We start from the raw sequence: 13,953 nt of genomic DNA on the forward strand, positions 1-13,953 counted from the left end.
TGGATATACCCATGTAAGCCACACTTTTATGACAATACAGAACCCCATTTCTCACAAAATCCCTGTATCCCAGCCCAGTCAATCTGCTGACTCTCCACACCACATCTCTGAACGTTCACCTTCCATTAGATTCAATGTAGACCTTCATAGAAATAGAATCATGTAGTGTGTACTCTTTTGTGTCTGGCTTCTCCTGCTTAGCACAACACCCGAGATTCATTCATGCTGCCGTGTGTATTGGTAATCTGTCCCTTTGCATTGCTGGGCAGTAGTCCAGTGTATGGAAACACCATGGTTTGTTTACCCTTCTCCTGTTCATGTTCACTTGGATGTTTTCGGTTTGCTTTCTTGGGTGAATAAAGCTGCTAGGAACATTTTTGTACAAATCTCTGCAGAATGTATTTTCATTACTTTTATATAAATACCCAGAAGTGCAATTCCTGGGCCAAGAGTAGATATTTAACTTTATATGAAACTACTAAAAATTCCTCCCAAGTGGTTGTAGTATTTTATCTCTCTCAAGGTATGAGCATTTTGGTTGCATTACATCCTTGCCACATTTGATGTTTTAGCCAATCTGATGGGTATATACCGATATCTCAATGTAGTTTTAATTTGCATTTCCTTGTTAACTAATGATACTAAGTAGTTTTCCATGTACTTATTAATTAGTCATATATATCTTCCTTTGTGAAGTATCTGTTCAAGTATTGGCCCATTTTTATATTTACTGGGATTGTTATCTTTTTATTGTTGAGTTGTATGGAGTTTTTCTATATTCTGAATAAAAGTCCTTTATTAGGTATTTTTGTGAATATTTTCTCTCATTCTGTAGGTTGTCTATTCATCTTTGTAACAATATCTTTTTGTAAGCATTGTTTTGTTAAATTGATTTTTTTAGAGAAAGAGGGAGAGGGAGGAGAGAGAGAAATATCGATGCGAGAGAAACATCTGCATGACCCCCACCTGGGATCGAGCCACAAGCCGGGCATGTGCCCTGAACAGAAATCAAACCAGCAACCTCTTGGTGCATGGGATGATGCTCAGTCCACTGAGCCACACCAGCTGGGCAGCATTGGTTTGAATTTTAATGATGTCTGCATGGTACATATTTTTCCATCCTTTTACATTCAAGCTATTTTGACTTTGTATTTCAAGCTCTTTCCTGTACACCACATAAATGACATTTCCTATTTCACCCATTTTAATAATTACTGTCTTCTTAAATTCAAAGGAACACTTAATGCTTTGAATTTAATGTATTTATTAATAGGCTTGGGTTTAATGTGCCACTTAATATTTTGTTCTATCCATCACACCTTTCTTTTGTTCCATCTGTTCTTTCTTTCGTGTCTTCTTGGGTTAGTTGAATAATTTTAATATTGCCTCTTAATCTTCTCTATTTTAGCTCTAACTCTTATATTTTATTTTTTAATCCTCACCTGAGAATATTTTTCCATTGATCTTTAGATAGAGTAGAAGGGAGGGAGGGAGGGAGGGAGAGAGAGAAACATTGATGTGAGAGATACACATCGATTGGTTGCCTTCTGCATGACTCCGATCAGGGTCAAAGATGGAACCTGCAACCCAGGTACGTGCCCTTGACTGGGAATCAAACCTTCAACCCTTCAGTCCATGGGCCGATGCCCTAGTTGCTCAGCCAAACTGGCCAGGGCTAACTCTTGCATTTTAATGGTTACATTAAGGATTGCAATATGCATCTTAAACTTATCACAATCTGCCTAGGAGTCAAATTGTATTTTTCATGTATCATATACATATGTGTATATATGTGCAACAGTTTCCATTTGCCTCTCTATCCTTTGTTCTATTGTTGTAATGTATATATGACATACATTATACATTCCATAAGGCAGTGTTACAGTCTTTTTTTATTTGTTTGGAACAGACACATGTAAAACAATTAAGAGAAGAAAGTAATATATAGTCTTTTGTATTTATCATTTCCAGTGGCCTTCAGTCCTTCCATTACCTTCATGTTATGCTATGGAAACATTTCCCTTCAACTTGTGGAACCTCCTTTAATATTTCTTGTGATGCAAGTGTTTATTTGAAAATGTCTTAACTACACTTTCATTTTTCAAGACTGGCTATAGAATTCTGGATTGATAGTTTTATTCCAGGACTTTAAAATGCTGTTGCACTGCCTCTGGCCTCTGTTGTTTCTCATTAAAAGAAAGCAATTATTTATACCATCTTTCCCTTGTGTGCAATCTGGTTTCTATCTGACTGATTTTAAGAGTTATTCCTTAATTTCAGATTTCTGTAATTTAATTTTGATGTGCCTAGGTATGGTTTTGATTTTATTTGTCCTATCTGGAGCTTGTTAATCTTGGTCTGTAAAATGATGTGCATCACTGAAGTTTGGTAGTTTCAAGCCATTATTTCTTCAGATACTTTTTCTGCACTATTATGACTCTTATTCTCTGGGACACAAATTACACGTGTAAGACCACGTGATATCATCTCACTGGTCTTGGGGGCTCCTTCTTATTTTTTTCCTCCTGTTTCTTCAGATTAGATCATTTCTATGCAAATTCACTAACTCTCTTTTTAAAAAATATTTTTTCTTTATTGATTTCAGAGAGAGAGGAAGGGAGAGGGAGAGAGGGACAGAAACATCGATGAGAGAAAACATCGATGAGAGAGAATATCGACTGGCTGCTTCCTGCATGCCCTTCACTGGGGATTGGGCCCATAACCTGGGCATGTGTCCTGACCGGGAATTGAACCAGAGACCTCTTGGTGCATGGGTTGATGCTCAATCACTGAGCCACACTGGCTGGGGCAAATTCACTAATTCTTGCTTCTTTCATTTCCAATCTGCTTATAAGCCCTTGAGATAAATTTTAAAGTTTCAAATTCTGTATCTTTCAGCTCTAGAGTTACCATTTTATTTGTTTTAATAGTTGCTGTTTCTCTTCTAAGATTCTCAATTTGTTTATTTTATATATATATATTTCCCTTTATATATAAGGTTTTAAACATATTTCTAATCGCTGCTTTAAAGTGCTGTCTGCTAATTGCAACATCTAAGTTGTCTTGCGGTCAGTTTTTATTGACTATTTTTTTTTCTAAATCCTCACCTGAGGATATTTTTCCATCTATCTTCAGATAGAGTGGGAGGGAGAAGGAGAGAAGAAGAGAGAAAAAAAAACATCGGTGTGAGAGAGACACATGGATTGGGTGCCTCCAGCACGACCTCGAACAGGGCTGGGGACTCAACTGCAACTGAGGTACGTGCCCTTGACCAGAATCAAACCCGCAACTCTGGTCCACGGACCGATGCTCAACCACTGAGCCAAACTGGCCAGGCTGACTGCCTTTTTTCTTGAATACAGACACACTTTCCTGGTTTCATAACATGATTGCATAGTGGACACTATGAATGATGCATTAATGAGACCCCAGACTCTGCGGTGTTCCTGGGAAAATGGATTTTGTTCTGGCTGGCATTTAGGTTGGCTGCACCCACGCTCAAAATACGTCTCTCCGGCAGTGTCAGCAGCTACAGTGTCGGTCAGTCCTTTCATCTTCCCGCTGATGCTTCTGTGCCAGGCCAGCTCAGCTCTCCAGCACGTATGTAGAATTCAGCTGTCCGCCAAAGATTAGGGTGGATTTTATATTATACTTTGTGCCTCAATCCTGGCGGGAGCTCCCAGCCAGGAGTTCCTCCCAGCCGAACATCTGGCTACTCTGTCAGCCTCGGATTCTGTCCTCTGATACCCCAAACCAGCAACGCAGCACTACAGCCCAAGGCAAGAGCACATCACGATCTTGGCAGCGAAACGGCAGTGTGAGAGGTCCCCGTGGCCTCCCCCTTGAAACTTTAACAAGTGGATAAACTGTAACTCAACAAAAGATCCCCTGCTCGATACAGAGGCATGCCTGAGAGACCTGCACACGGCAGCACCTCAAGGTGGGCAAACAGGAACAAAGGGGGTGAGACGGGGGAAAGCTCAGATGGGCATGGACAAAGTCTTGCAGCTGGGAGCTGGTGGCCAGCTCAGCCCTGAGAGAGGAGGGAGCCAATGGAAGCAGGCGCTTCCTTTGGCAGGAGCAATAGAGTCTCAGCAGGCACCCCAGTAGGGCGAGTGGTACAAACAACAGCTGAGCCAGCCGAGAGGCAAGGAGCTAGGACGTAGCACGGGGATTCTGCTATAACAGTCCACTCTCGGGCAGTCGGTGCTTCAGACAAAGAAATGGAGTCACGGAGGCCTGCCTCTTGTTGGACTCCTAAATCTTGCCTTCCATGGCTCTTGGTGTCAGTTGAGGAACACATTATCTGTAAACCAAGAGCTACTGCAGCAGAATTGCTGTTTCTTATTGTGACTGATCCCCAGTTGGGGCAGGTAGGGGGGTACCCAGTGGAGGTCCGGGGTTGCCATTATGGTGAGGGCAAAACAAACTCCACCTGCACACAGCACAGCTGTCCTGTCTGACAGCAGCCGTGGAAGTCAGCTATGGTGGGTCACGAAGGTGAAAAATCTTGTCATGCAGCACCACCAACTAGGAAGCAGTGGAAAGGCCTCTTCAGAGAAAGCTGCTGAAGGAGGGCCAAAAATATATAGATGCCTAGACAGAGGGACCAGCAAATAGCATGAATAACCACAGCGGTGAGGCAGCTCAGAAAGAAAATGAAAAATGTCAAGAAAGCAAACTGGAGCACATGGAAATATGTGATATAAATGACAGAGAATTCAAGATTGCAGTTCTAAAAATACTCAATGAGATGTGAGAAAATACAGCAATTCAATGCACTCAGAAAACAAATTAAGTGAGTACTTTACCAACAAGATTGAAACTTTAAAAAAGAACCATTCAGAAATCCTGGAAAGGAAGCATGCAATTAAGGAGACTAGGAGTGAATTGCTGAGCACAGGAAACACAGCTGCCAGATGGAGGAAAGAAGTAGGGACACGGAAGACAGAAATCTAGAAATGACACAGACGGAAGAAGAGAGAGACTAGAGCATAAAAAATAAAGAGCTTTATGAAATCTATCTGACTCCATCAGAAAAAGCAGTATAAGAATAATAGGCATACCAGAAGAAGAGCGGGAGAAAGGAATGGAGAGTCTATTCAAACAAACAGTGGATGAGAAATTCCCAAACCTATGGAAAGAACTAGATCCTCGAATCCAAGAGGCAAACAGAACACCTAGTTAAGAGTCCCTCTCCAAGTCACATTGTATTAAAACTGTCAAAAATAATAGACAAAGAATAATTCTCAAAGCAGCCAGGGAAAAGAAGGAAAACCCATCAGAATATCATACGACTTTTTCTTTTTTGATACGTGCCCCTAGCGGGAACCAAACCCAGGACTCTCTGGTCTGCTGGCTGATGCTCCAACTGCTAAGCCAAACCAGCCAGGGCAGAATATCATACGACTTCTTAGCAGATACTCTACAAGCCAGAAGACAGTGAAAACAAATACTCAAACATCTAAAAGAGAGAAATTACCAGCCAAAAATTATATTTAAAGTTATCCTTTAAATATGAAGGAGAAATAAAGACTTTCCCAGATGTATAGAAGCTGAGAGATATTTATCGCCCATAACCCTCCACTGCAAGAAATACTCAAGGGGGTTATTTTACCTGAAACAAACAGCATAAGGTCACATCACTATGGTAAGGTCCCTAAAAACTTACAGCATAAACAGGGATAATTTGTGACAACAAAACATAAAAGGGTGGAGGGTAAAGGTCTTAACTGGCAAAGGAGGATAGAGATCAGATGCACTCAAAAGACAAGAAAAACTACTGTATATATATATGCAACTTAATTTTTCCCAACCCTAATGGTAAATACACACAAACACCCCAAAATTGAGACACACGGTTTAAAAGAAGAGGAAACAGAGGAAAGAAGTATGGAATACGATCAAACGACAATGACAGATAGAGACACAAAGGAAGAGAATCAATGGAGGTACACAGCTACCAGAAAACAAAAGGTAAAATGACTATTGGGAATCCTCGCACATCAGTTAGTACCCTAAATGTAAATGGACTGAATTCACCAAGAAAAAGGCAACAGAGTAGCAGAGTGAATCAAAAAACAAAACCCAACCATATGATACCTTCATGTGACACATCTAAGTGGCAAAGAAAAGGTAGATTCAAAGTGAAAAGGAGGAAAATGATTCTCTAAGCAAGTGACATCCACAGAAAAGCAGGTGTAGCCATACTTATATCTGACAAAATAGATTTCAAAATAACAAAGGTTACAAGAGACAAAGATGGACATTTTATAACAATAAAGGGGACACTGCATCAAGAAAACATAACACTTCTTAATATATAAGCATCTAATCAGGAAACATTGAAATATATAAAGCAACTACTCACAGAACTAAAGGGAGAAGCAGATCAAAACACAGTCTTAGCTGGAGACCTCAATGTTCCACTGACGGCTCTGGACAGGTCACCCAAACAGAAAATCACTAAAATTTCCTTAATCTGCCTTAAATGACACACTAGACCCCATGAACAGAATTGACATTTACAGAGCGTTTCATCCCAGAACATCAGATTATACATTCTTCTCCAGAGCACACGGGACATTCTCAAGGATAGACCGTATGTTGGGTCACACAACAAGCCTCAACAAATTCAAGAAGACTGAAATGATACCATATTCTCTGACCACGATTTCTTGAAATTAGAAATCAACTGCAAAAAGGAAGTAAAGAAACCCACAAATACGTGGAGATTAAACAACATAATATTTAAAAATGACTGACTCAAAAAAGAAATAAAAGATGAGATCAGCCCTAGCTGGTTTTGCTCAGTGGTTAGAGCATCGGCCTGCGGACCAATGAGTCATGGGTTTGATTCTGGTTTGCTCCCAGCCCTGGTCAGGGTCACGCAGGTGCACGCAACCAGTTGATGTGTCCCTCTCATGTGGATGTTTCTCTCTCTCTTCCTCTCTCTCCCTCCCTCCCTCTCTATCTGAAGATAAATAGAAAAATACCCTTGGGTGAGGATTTAAAAAAAGATAAGATCAAAAGATATATACAGACAAATGAGAATGACAATACACACATCAAACTTCTGGGATGCTGGAGAAGCACTAATAAGAAGGACGTTTATATCATTACAAGCCCATCTCAAGAAACAAGAGGAATTCCAAGTAAACAACCTAACATTACATCTTACAGTACTAGAAAAAGAACAACAAAAGCAATCCAAAGTCAGCAGGAAAAATAGGAATAGAAGGAAAGTATCTCAACAAGGCCATACATGATAAACCCTCTGCCAACATTATACTCCATGGTTAAAAACTGAAAGCTTTTCCTCTAAAATCAGGAGCAAGACAAGGACGCCCACTCTCACCACTCTTGTTCAACATAGTTCTAGAAGTCCTAGCCAGAGCAATAAGGCAAGAGAAAGAAATAAAAGGCATCCAAATTGGGAAGGAAGAAGTAAAAGTGTCATTTTTTGCAGATGATACACTTCTGTACATAGAAAACCCTAAAGACTCTACCAAAAAACTATTAGAAACAACAAACAAATACAGTAAAGTTACAGGATACAAAATCAATGTACAAAAATCCACTGCCTTCCTGTACACTAACAATGAAACTTCAGAAAAAGAAATGACAAAAAACGAAACAAACAAAAAAACCCCACAATTCTTTTTGTAATTGCAACCAAAATAATAAAACACACAGGAATAAACTTAACAAAGAACATGAAAAACCTATAAACTAAAAACTACAAAGCATTATTAAAAGAGACTGATAAAGACACAACAAAATGGAAAAAATATCCTGTGTTTATGTATTGGAAGAATCAACAGAGTTAAAATGGCCATATTACTCAAAGCAATACACAGATTTAATGCAGTCCCCATCAAAATCCCAATGTCATTTTTTAAAGAAATAGAACAAAAGTAATCAGATTTGTATGGAACAATAAAAGACTCCAAATAGCCAAAGCAATCCTGAAAAAAAAAGAACAAAGCCGGAGGTATCACACAACCTGACTTCAAATTATACTACAGAACTGTGATCATCAAAACAGCATGGTAGCCCTGGCCAATTTGGCTCAGCAGTTAGAGCACTGGCCTGCGGACCAAAGAGTCCCGGGTTCGATTCCAGCCAAGGGTATGTTCCTCGGTTGTGGTTCGTCCCCGGCCTGGTTGGGTTCATGCGGGTGTCTCTCTCACCTCTCTCTCTCTCTCTCTCCCTCCCTCTCTCCCTCCCTTCTTCCCTCCCTCTCTCTCCCACTCTGTCTGAAGATAAATGTAAAAATATCCTTGAGTGAGGATTAAAAAAACCCAGCATGACATTTGCAGGAAAACAGACATACAGATCAATGGAACAGAATTGAGAGCCCAGATATAAAACCACATGTTGTATGGGCAGATAATTTTCAGCAAAGGGGCCAGAAACACACAATGGAGTAAAATAAACCTCTTCAATAAATGGTGCTGGGAATATTGGAAAGCTACATGCAAAACAATGAAATTAGATTACGGTTTGTGCCCATGTACAAAAGTTAATTCAAAATAGATCAAAGACCCACATGTAAGATCTGAAACAATAAATTACATGGAAGAAAGCATACTAAACTTATGGACCTTGGTCACAGAGAACATTTTATAAACTTGACTCCAAAGGCAAAGGAAGTAAAGGCAAAAATAAATCAGTGGGAAAAAGCTTCTGCACCACAGAAGAAACCGACAATAAAACAAAGAGGCAGCCAAATGAATGGGAAGTGATATTTGCAAACAATAGCTCTGACAAAGGTTTAATATCCAAAATATATTAAGAACTCATAAAACTCAACACAAAACAAACAACCCAATTAAAAAATGGGCAAAGGACCTGAACAGACACCTCTCCCAAGAAGACATACAAAAAGCCAACAGATATATGAAAAGATGTTCAACCTCACTAACTATTAGGGAAACACAAACCAAAACTACAATGAGATACCACCTCACACCTGTTAGAATGGCTGTTATCAACAAGACAAGTAATAACAGGTGTTGGAGACGTTGTGGAGAAAAAGGAACCCTCATTCACTGCTGGTGGGAACATAGACTGGTACAGTCACTAAAGAAAACAGTCTGGCAATTCCTCAAAAAATTAAGAATAGAGTTACCATAAGGCCCAGCAATCCCTCTCTTGGGCATACACCCTGCAAAATGGAAAAGGTATATTTGCAAAGGTATGTGCACCCATTGCAGCATTATTCAGGGTGACCAAGACCTAGAGACAACCAAAGTGTCCCGTGATAGAGGACTCATAAAGAAGATGTGGTACATATATCCTAAGGAATACTACTCAACCATAAGAAAAGATGAAATACTGCCCAACATGGGTGGACCTTGAGAATATCATGCTGAGTGAAATAAGTCAGGCAGATAGAGCTAAGAACCATATGACTTCACTTATACGTGGGACATAAAACTGAAACTCGTGGACACAGACAGCAGTGTGGTGGTTGCCAGAGGGAAGGGGGTTGGGGGGTGAAGGGGGCCTCATATATGGAGACGGAAGATGGTTTGGGTGATGGGCACACAGTGTGATACATAGATCATGTATCAGAAATCTACACCTGAAACCCACATGATCCTATTAACCGATGTCACCCCAATACATTCAGTTAAAGGCAAAGAGCAAATTAGGGAGTGCCCTCAGGCAAAAGGCTGCAAACAGAACAGCTCTTGGCCTCAGTCGTTATCTTTCAAGGTAGAGGTTTCTGGTCCTGGCTGGTTTGGCTCAGCAGTTGGAGCATCGGCCTGCGGTCCAGAGAGATCCGGGTTCAGTTTCCGCTAAGGGCACGTACCTTGGTTGCAGTTTGTCCCCGGCCCTGGTTGGTCGTGCGGGTGGCAGCCACTCGATGTGTCCCTTCACATCGATGTTTCTCTCTCTCTTCCTCTCTCTCCCTCTCGCTCTATCTGAACAAAAAATGGAAAAATGTCTTCGGGTAAGGATAAAAAAAAAAAAAGGTAGAGGTTTCTGTTTTGGGAGCTCACATGTACTGATATGAAAGTATCCCAACACACAGTGTTAAATGAAAAGAGATAGTTGTTGCCCTGGCTGGTTTGGCTTAGAGCATCGGCCCATGAACCAGAGAGTTGCGGGTTCAATTCCAGCCAAGGGCACGTACCGCAGTGCGCTTCGGTCCCCGGCCCAGGTCAGGGTTGTGCAGGAGGCAACCAATCAATGTGTCTCTCCCACTTCAATATTTCTCTCTACTCTATCTGAAGATAAAAATGGAAAAAGTATCCTCGAGTGAGGATTAAACAAAGAGAGAGAAACTTGTGAAACAATATGAATGCATGATCTCACTTCCATTTTTAGTAAGATATTGCAGCCCTGGCTGGTTTGGCTCAGTGGTTAGGGCACTGACCTGCTGACCAAAGGGTCATAGGTTCAATTCCTGGTCAAGGGCATGTACCTGGGTTGCAGGTTCGATCCCCAGCCCTGGTCGGGGTCATGCAGAAGCCAACCAATTGATGTGTCTCTTTCACATCAATGTTTCTCTCTCTCTCTCTCTCCTCCTTCCACTCTCTCCAAAAAAAAAGTCAATGGAAAAATATCCTCAGGTGAGGATTAACAACAACCAGAAAAGTTACTGCAAAGTTATATATATGTACACACACACACACACACACACAGAGAAAGGTGTGAGACCCGCCAGCCGTGGCTTTGCTAAGAGGGAACCACAGTCGGGTGAAGGGGGATGTTTCTATGTCTGTATGTGGATACATGTATGCAGACTTCACATTTTTACTCCATAAATGTCTATATTTGAATTTGTAAAAGAATATACATGGACTTTTTAAAAACGGACTGATTTGTTATGGTCTCTGGGTGGTTTGGTGGCATTTATTAGCTCTCTGTTTAAGAAGACATTCTCTCAACTTTAAATCAAAGGCGTAAATACATGGAAGTGCCCAGCAGGCCTGGCACACGGTAGGCCTTCGACGGCGGTGAGCATCCTCACCGCTGTTACCCCATGGCGTGGAAACAGTACCTCTTTCATCGGGCGCGGCGGCGGCGAACGTGGCCATGAAGCCATTCCCGGCGGTGTTGGCGTCGGAAATCATCTGCACCATCATCTTGTTGCCACTGGACACGAGCGCCCCCGGCCGGAACGTGCCGCAGAAGCGCCCGATGCGCTGGCCATTGCCGTGGCCGTTGTACACGTCCACAAAGTCATAGCGGCACAGGTTGTCGCTCTCCAGGTCTATGAATCGGAAGTTGAGAACGACTACTTTCCCCTTGGGAACCTGCCGAGAGAAAGGCCAGTTGGAAAACTGTCATGAAAACAACGTCTGAGGCCCTCACACTCAGTCAATTATTAGTGAGCAGATGCACCTGAAATACCCAAGATGCTGCTTTTCTTCCCTCAAACCTGAACTAAGCCAGAAATAAATATAAATGTAAATATTTACATCTTCATCACCTTCCACCACTCTCTGGGACACACAGTGTTATTCCCAGGGAATTTATCTCAACAAAGCGTCAGAATACTGGACCAGTCTTATCAAGTGAAGTCGTTGCTCACGCGTTTGATACGCTAAGACAGCAAGGCACCCAGGACACTCCTTGGAGAGGGAACATCTGAAATGTCGTATCTCACAGATAATGCGACGGGACCATCTCGATCCGTAGAACATTTCAAACAAGTTACAAACAGGGGGATTATTTGGTAATTGTGCAGCTAATTGAGAGATGGTTCACTTTGGGTCCGGAAAAACCCAGATCACCTATGCACACTGATCACGTTAGCTTAGTAACAGTTGATGTTCTCGTCTCAAAGTCCCTGAGTGTCTGCTTGTGTCCTATGTGCGAACTTTATGTACCAGGTATTCTTGAAACATGCACTGACGAAAAAGATGCGTTTTCGCCTTCTCATAAAATTTCTTCACCATAATTATCCCCATGTAATTCTTACGATGCTTCCCGCCCTTCCTGAACAGGAAGGGGAAAAACGGCTGCAAACTAACTGGGCAGAATTCTCACAAAAGCCACATTTCTTTCCCAGTTCACACCATCTTTTAGCTTCTTCATCAAAGCAGTTTAGTCATAAAATCTCAGTCAGATTTATTTCACCTTTTCAACTAGATGAGGTCCCCACAGAATAGCATAGAAATTTCATTCTGTAAAAACTTACAGATGACATAGGTCAGTGATTAAAACACACACACACACACGCACGCACGCACACACGCACACAACCAACAAGCAACACTGGTTGGGTCCCATTCATTCAGTTAACCAGACTCCAGAGCCAGCAGATGCTTAGACGTAGCACGGCTTCCCCAAGCTGGTGAGGTCAGTGCCATACGTTTGCTTTACGATACAAGGACGTGGGCCAGCGCCCTCTGCCTTTGTGTGCCTCTCACAATAACACAGAAACATAACGGGGTGGTCATAAGAAGGGGAGTACCTTGGCCTCGCCATGGCTGCATTCTAGTTGCTAGGAGCTTATCTCTTTTTCTTTCAGTTTTACTTTGTATTAGTTTCAGGGGCACGGCACACGGTTAGACAAGCATATATACTCTACAGAGTGTCCCCCTGTATTTCCAGTGCCCCAGCAGGCACCATACAGTTATTACAATATGATTGACCATATTCTCTATGCTGTACTTTACATCCCTGTGACTCTTCTTTTTTAATTATTTTTGTTACAGATGTTTCTCCTTTTTCCCCATTGATACCCTCCTCCCCGTCCTCCCCACCCCATCCCCAGCTTTGTTGTCCATGTCCATCAGTTACGCCTACATGCATATAAGTTCTGTGGTTTATCTCCCCCGCCTCTTCTGAGGGTTGTCAGTCTGTACCCTACTTCCATGTCTCTGGGTCTACCCTGTTCCTCGACTGTTATGTTCATTATATTCCACAAATAAGTGAAATCATGTGATATTTGCCTGTGACTATTCTTAAACTACCTATTTGTACTTAAGCCCTTCACCTCTTTCACCCAGTCCCTGCCCCCAGCAACAACCAGTTCTCTGTGTCTATGAGTGTGTTTCAGTTTTATTTGTTTATTTTTTCTTTAGATTTCACATATCAGTGAAGTCATATGGTGTTTATCTTTCTCTGAGTGATTTTTGCACGTAGCATAATACCCTCTAGGTCCATCCATATTGTTGCAAATGGTAAGAGTTCATTCTTTTTCATGGCCGAGTAATATTCCATTGTATACATGTACCACTGATTTTTGATCCACTTGTCTACTGATGGGCACTTGAGCTGCTTCCAAATCTTGGCTATTGTAGATAGTGCTGCTATGAACATAGGAGTGCATATATTTTTCCAAATTAGTGTTCTGGATTTCTTTAAATAAATCCCCCCAAATGGAATCGCTGGATCATAAGGCAGATCGATTTTTAATTATTTGAGGAAACTGCTAAGAGCTTAATGGTGCAAATATCAGAAGTTCCAAAGCCACAGTCTAAGAAACTGATAGCAGAAAAAGCAATACAATTTTTAAACATTCTCCCTCAGATATCTGTTATAGAACTTCCTTATTTTTTGTTTTGTTTTGTTATATGCAATCTCTATTTTATCCCATGATCAGAAAATTGTGAAAAATGTGATACCATCTGTAACCTTAAATATAAGCAAGCTCTCTATGAATCACTGAAAAATTCCCAGCCAAGGAAAACATTTTGAGCTGAATTAATTTAATTCGGATTGTCCTTGCATGAATAATGACTTTTGGTATAAATGTATTGGTAACATTATGAAGGGTTCAAAGCTATGAGACTCTCCACCGAGATGAGTGTAGACAAAGGGGTATGAGGCCCAAGGACAGAGCCCTGAGGCACCCCTGCGTCCTCGGGCCTTCCAGGGGAGGCGCACACCAGTCGCCAAGTAGAAGGCAACCAGAGGACGGAGCCTAGAAGCACGTGGGGAGCGCGTGCCCAGGAGGAAGGACTGGCCAGCCGAGGGAAAAGGAAGGTG

At 41.6% G+C, this 13,953-nt stretch overlaps 1 protein-coding gene across 1 annotated transcript in view; it reads right to left on the minus strand.

The window, feature by feature from the left end:
* The window catches only part of PCOLCE2 (procollagen C-endopeptidase enhancer 2), a 59,982-nt gene that overhangs the window by 17,042 nt on the left and 28,987 nt on the right, over window positions 1-13,953 (minus strand). The window contains exon 3 of the mRNA XM_036243105.1: window positions 11,015-11,270. Coding sequence (XP_036098998.1) covers window positions 11,015-11,270 — 256 coding nt within the window. The remainder of the gene's footprint in view (window positions 1-11,014; window positions 11,271-13,953) is intronic.

The sequence above is a fragment of the Molossus molossus genome, unplaced genomic scaffold (assembly GCF_014108415.1).
Source record: "Molossus molossus isolate mMolMol1 unplaced genomic scaffold, mMolMol1.p scaffold_m16_p_5, whole genome shotgun sequence".
NCBI lineage: Eukaryota > Metazoa > Chordata > Mammalia > Chiroptera > Molossidae > Molossus > Molossus molossus.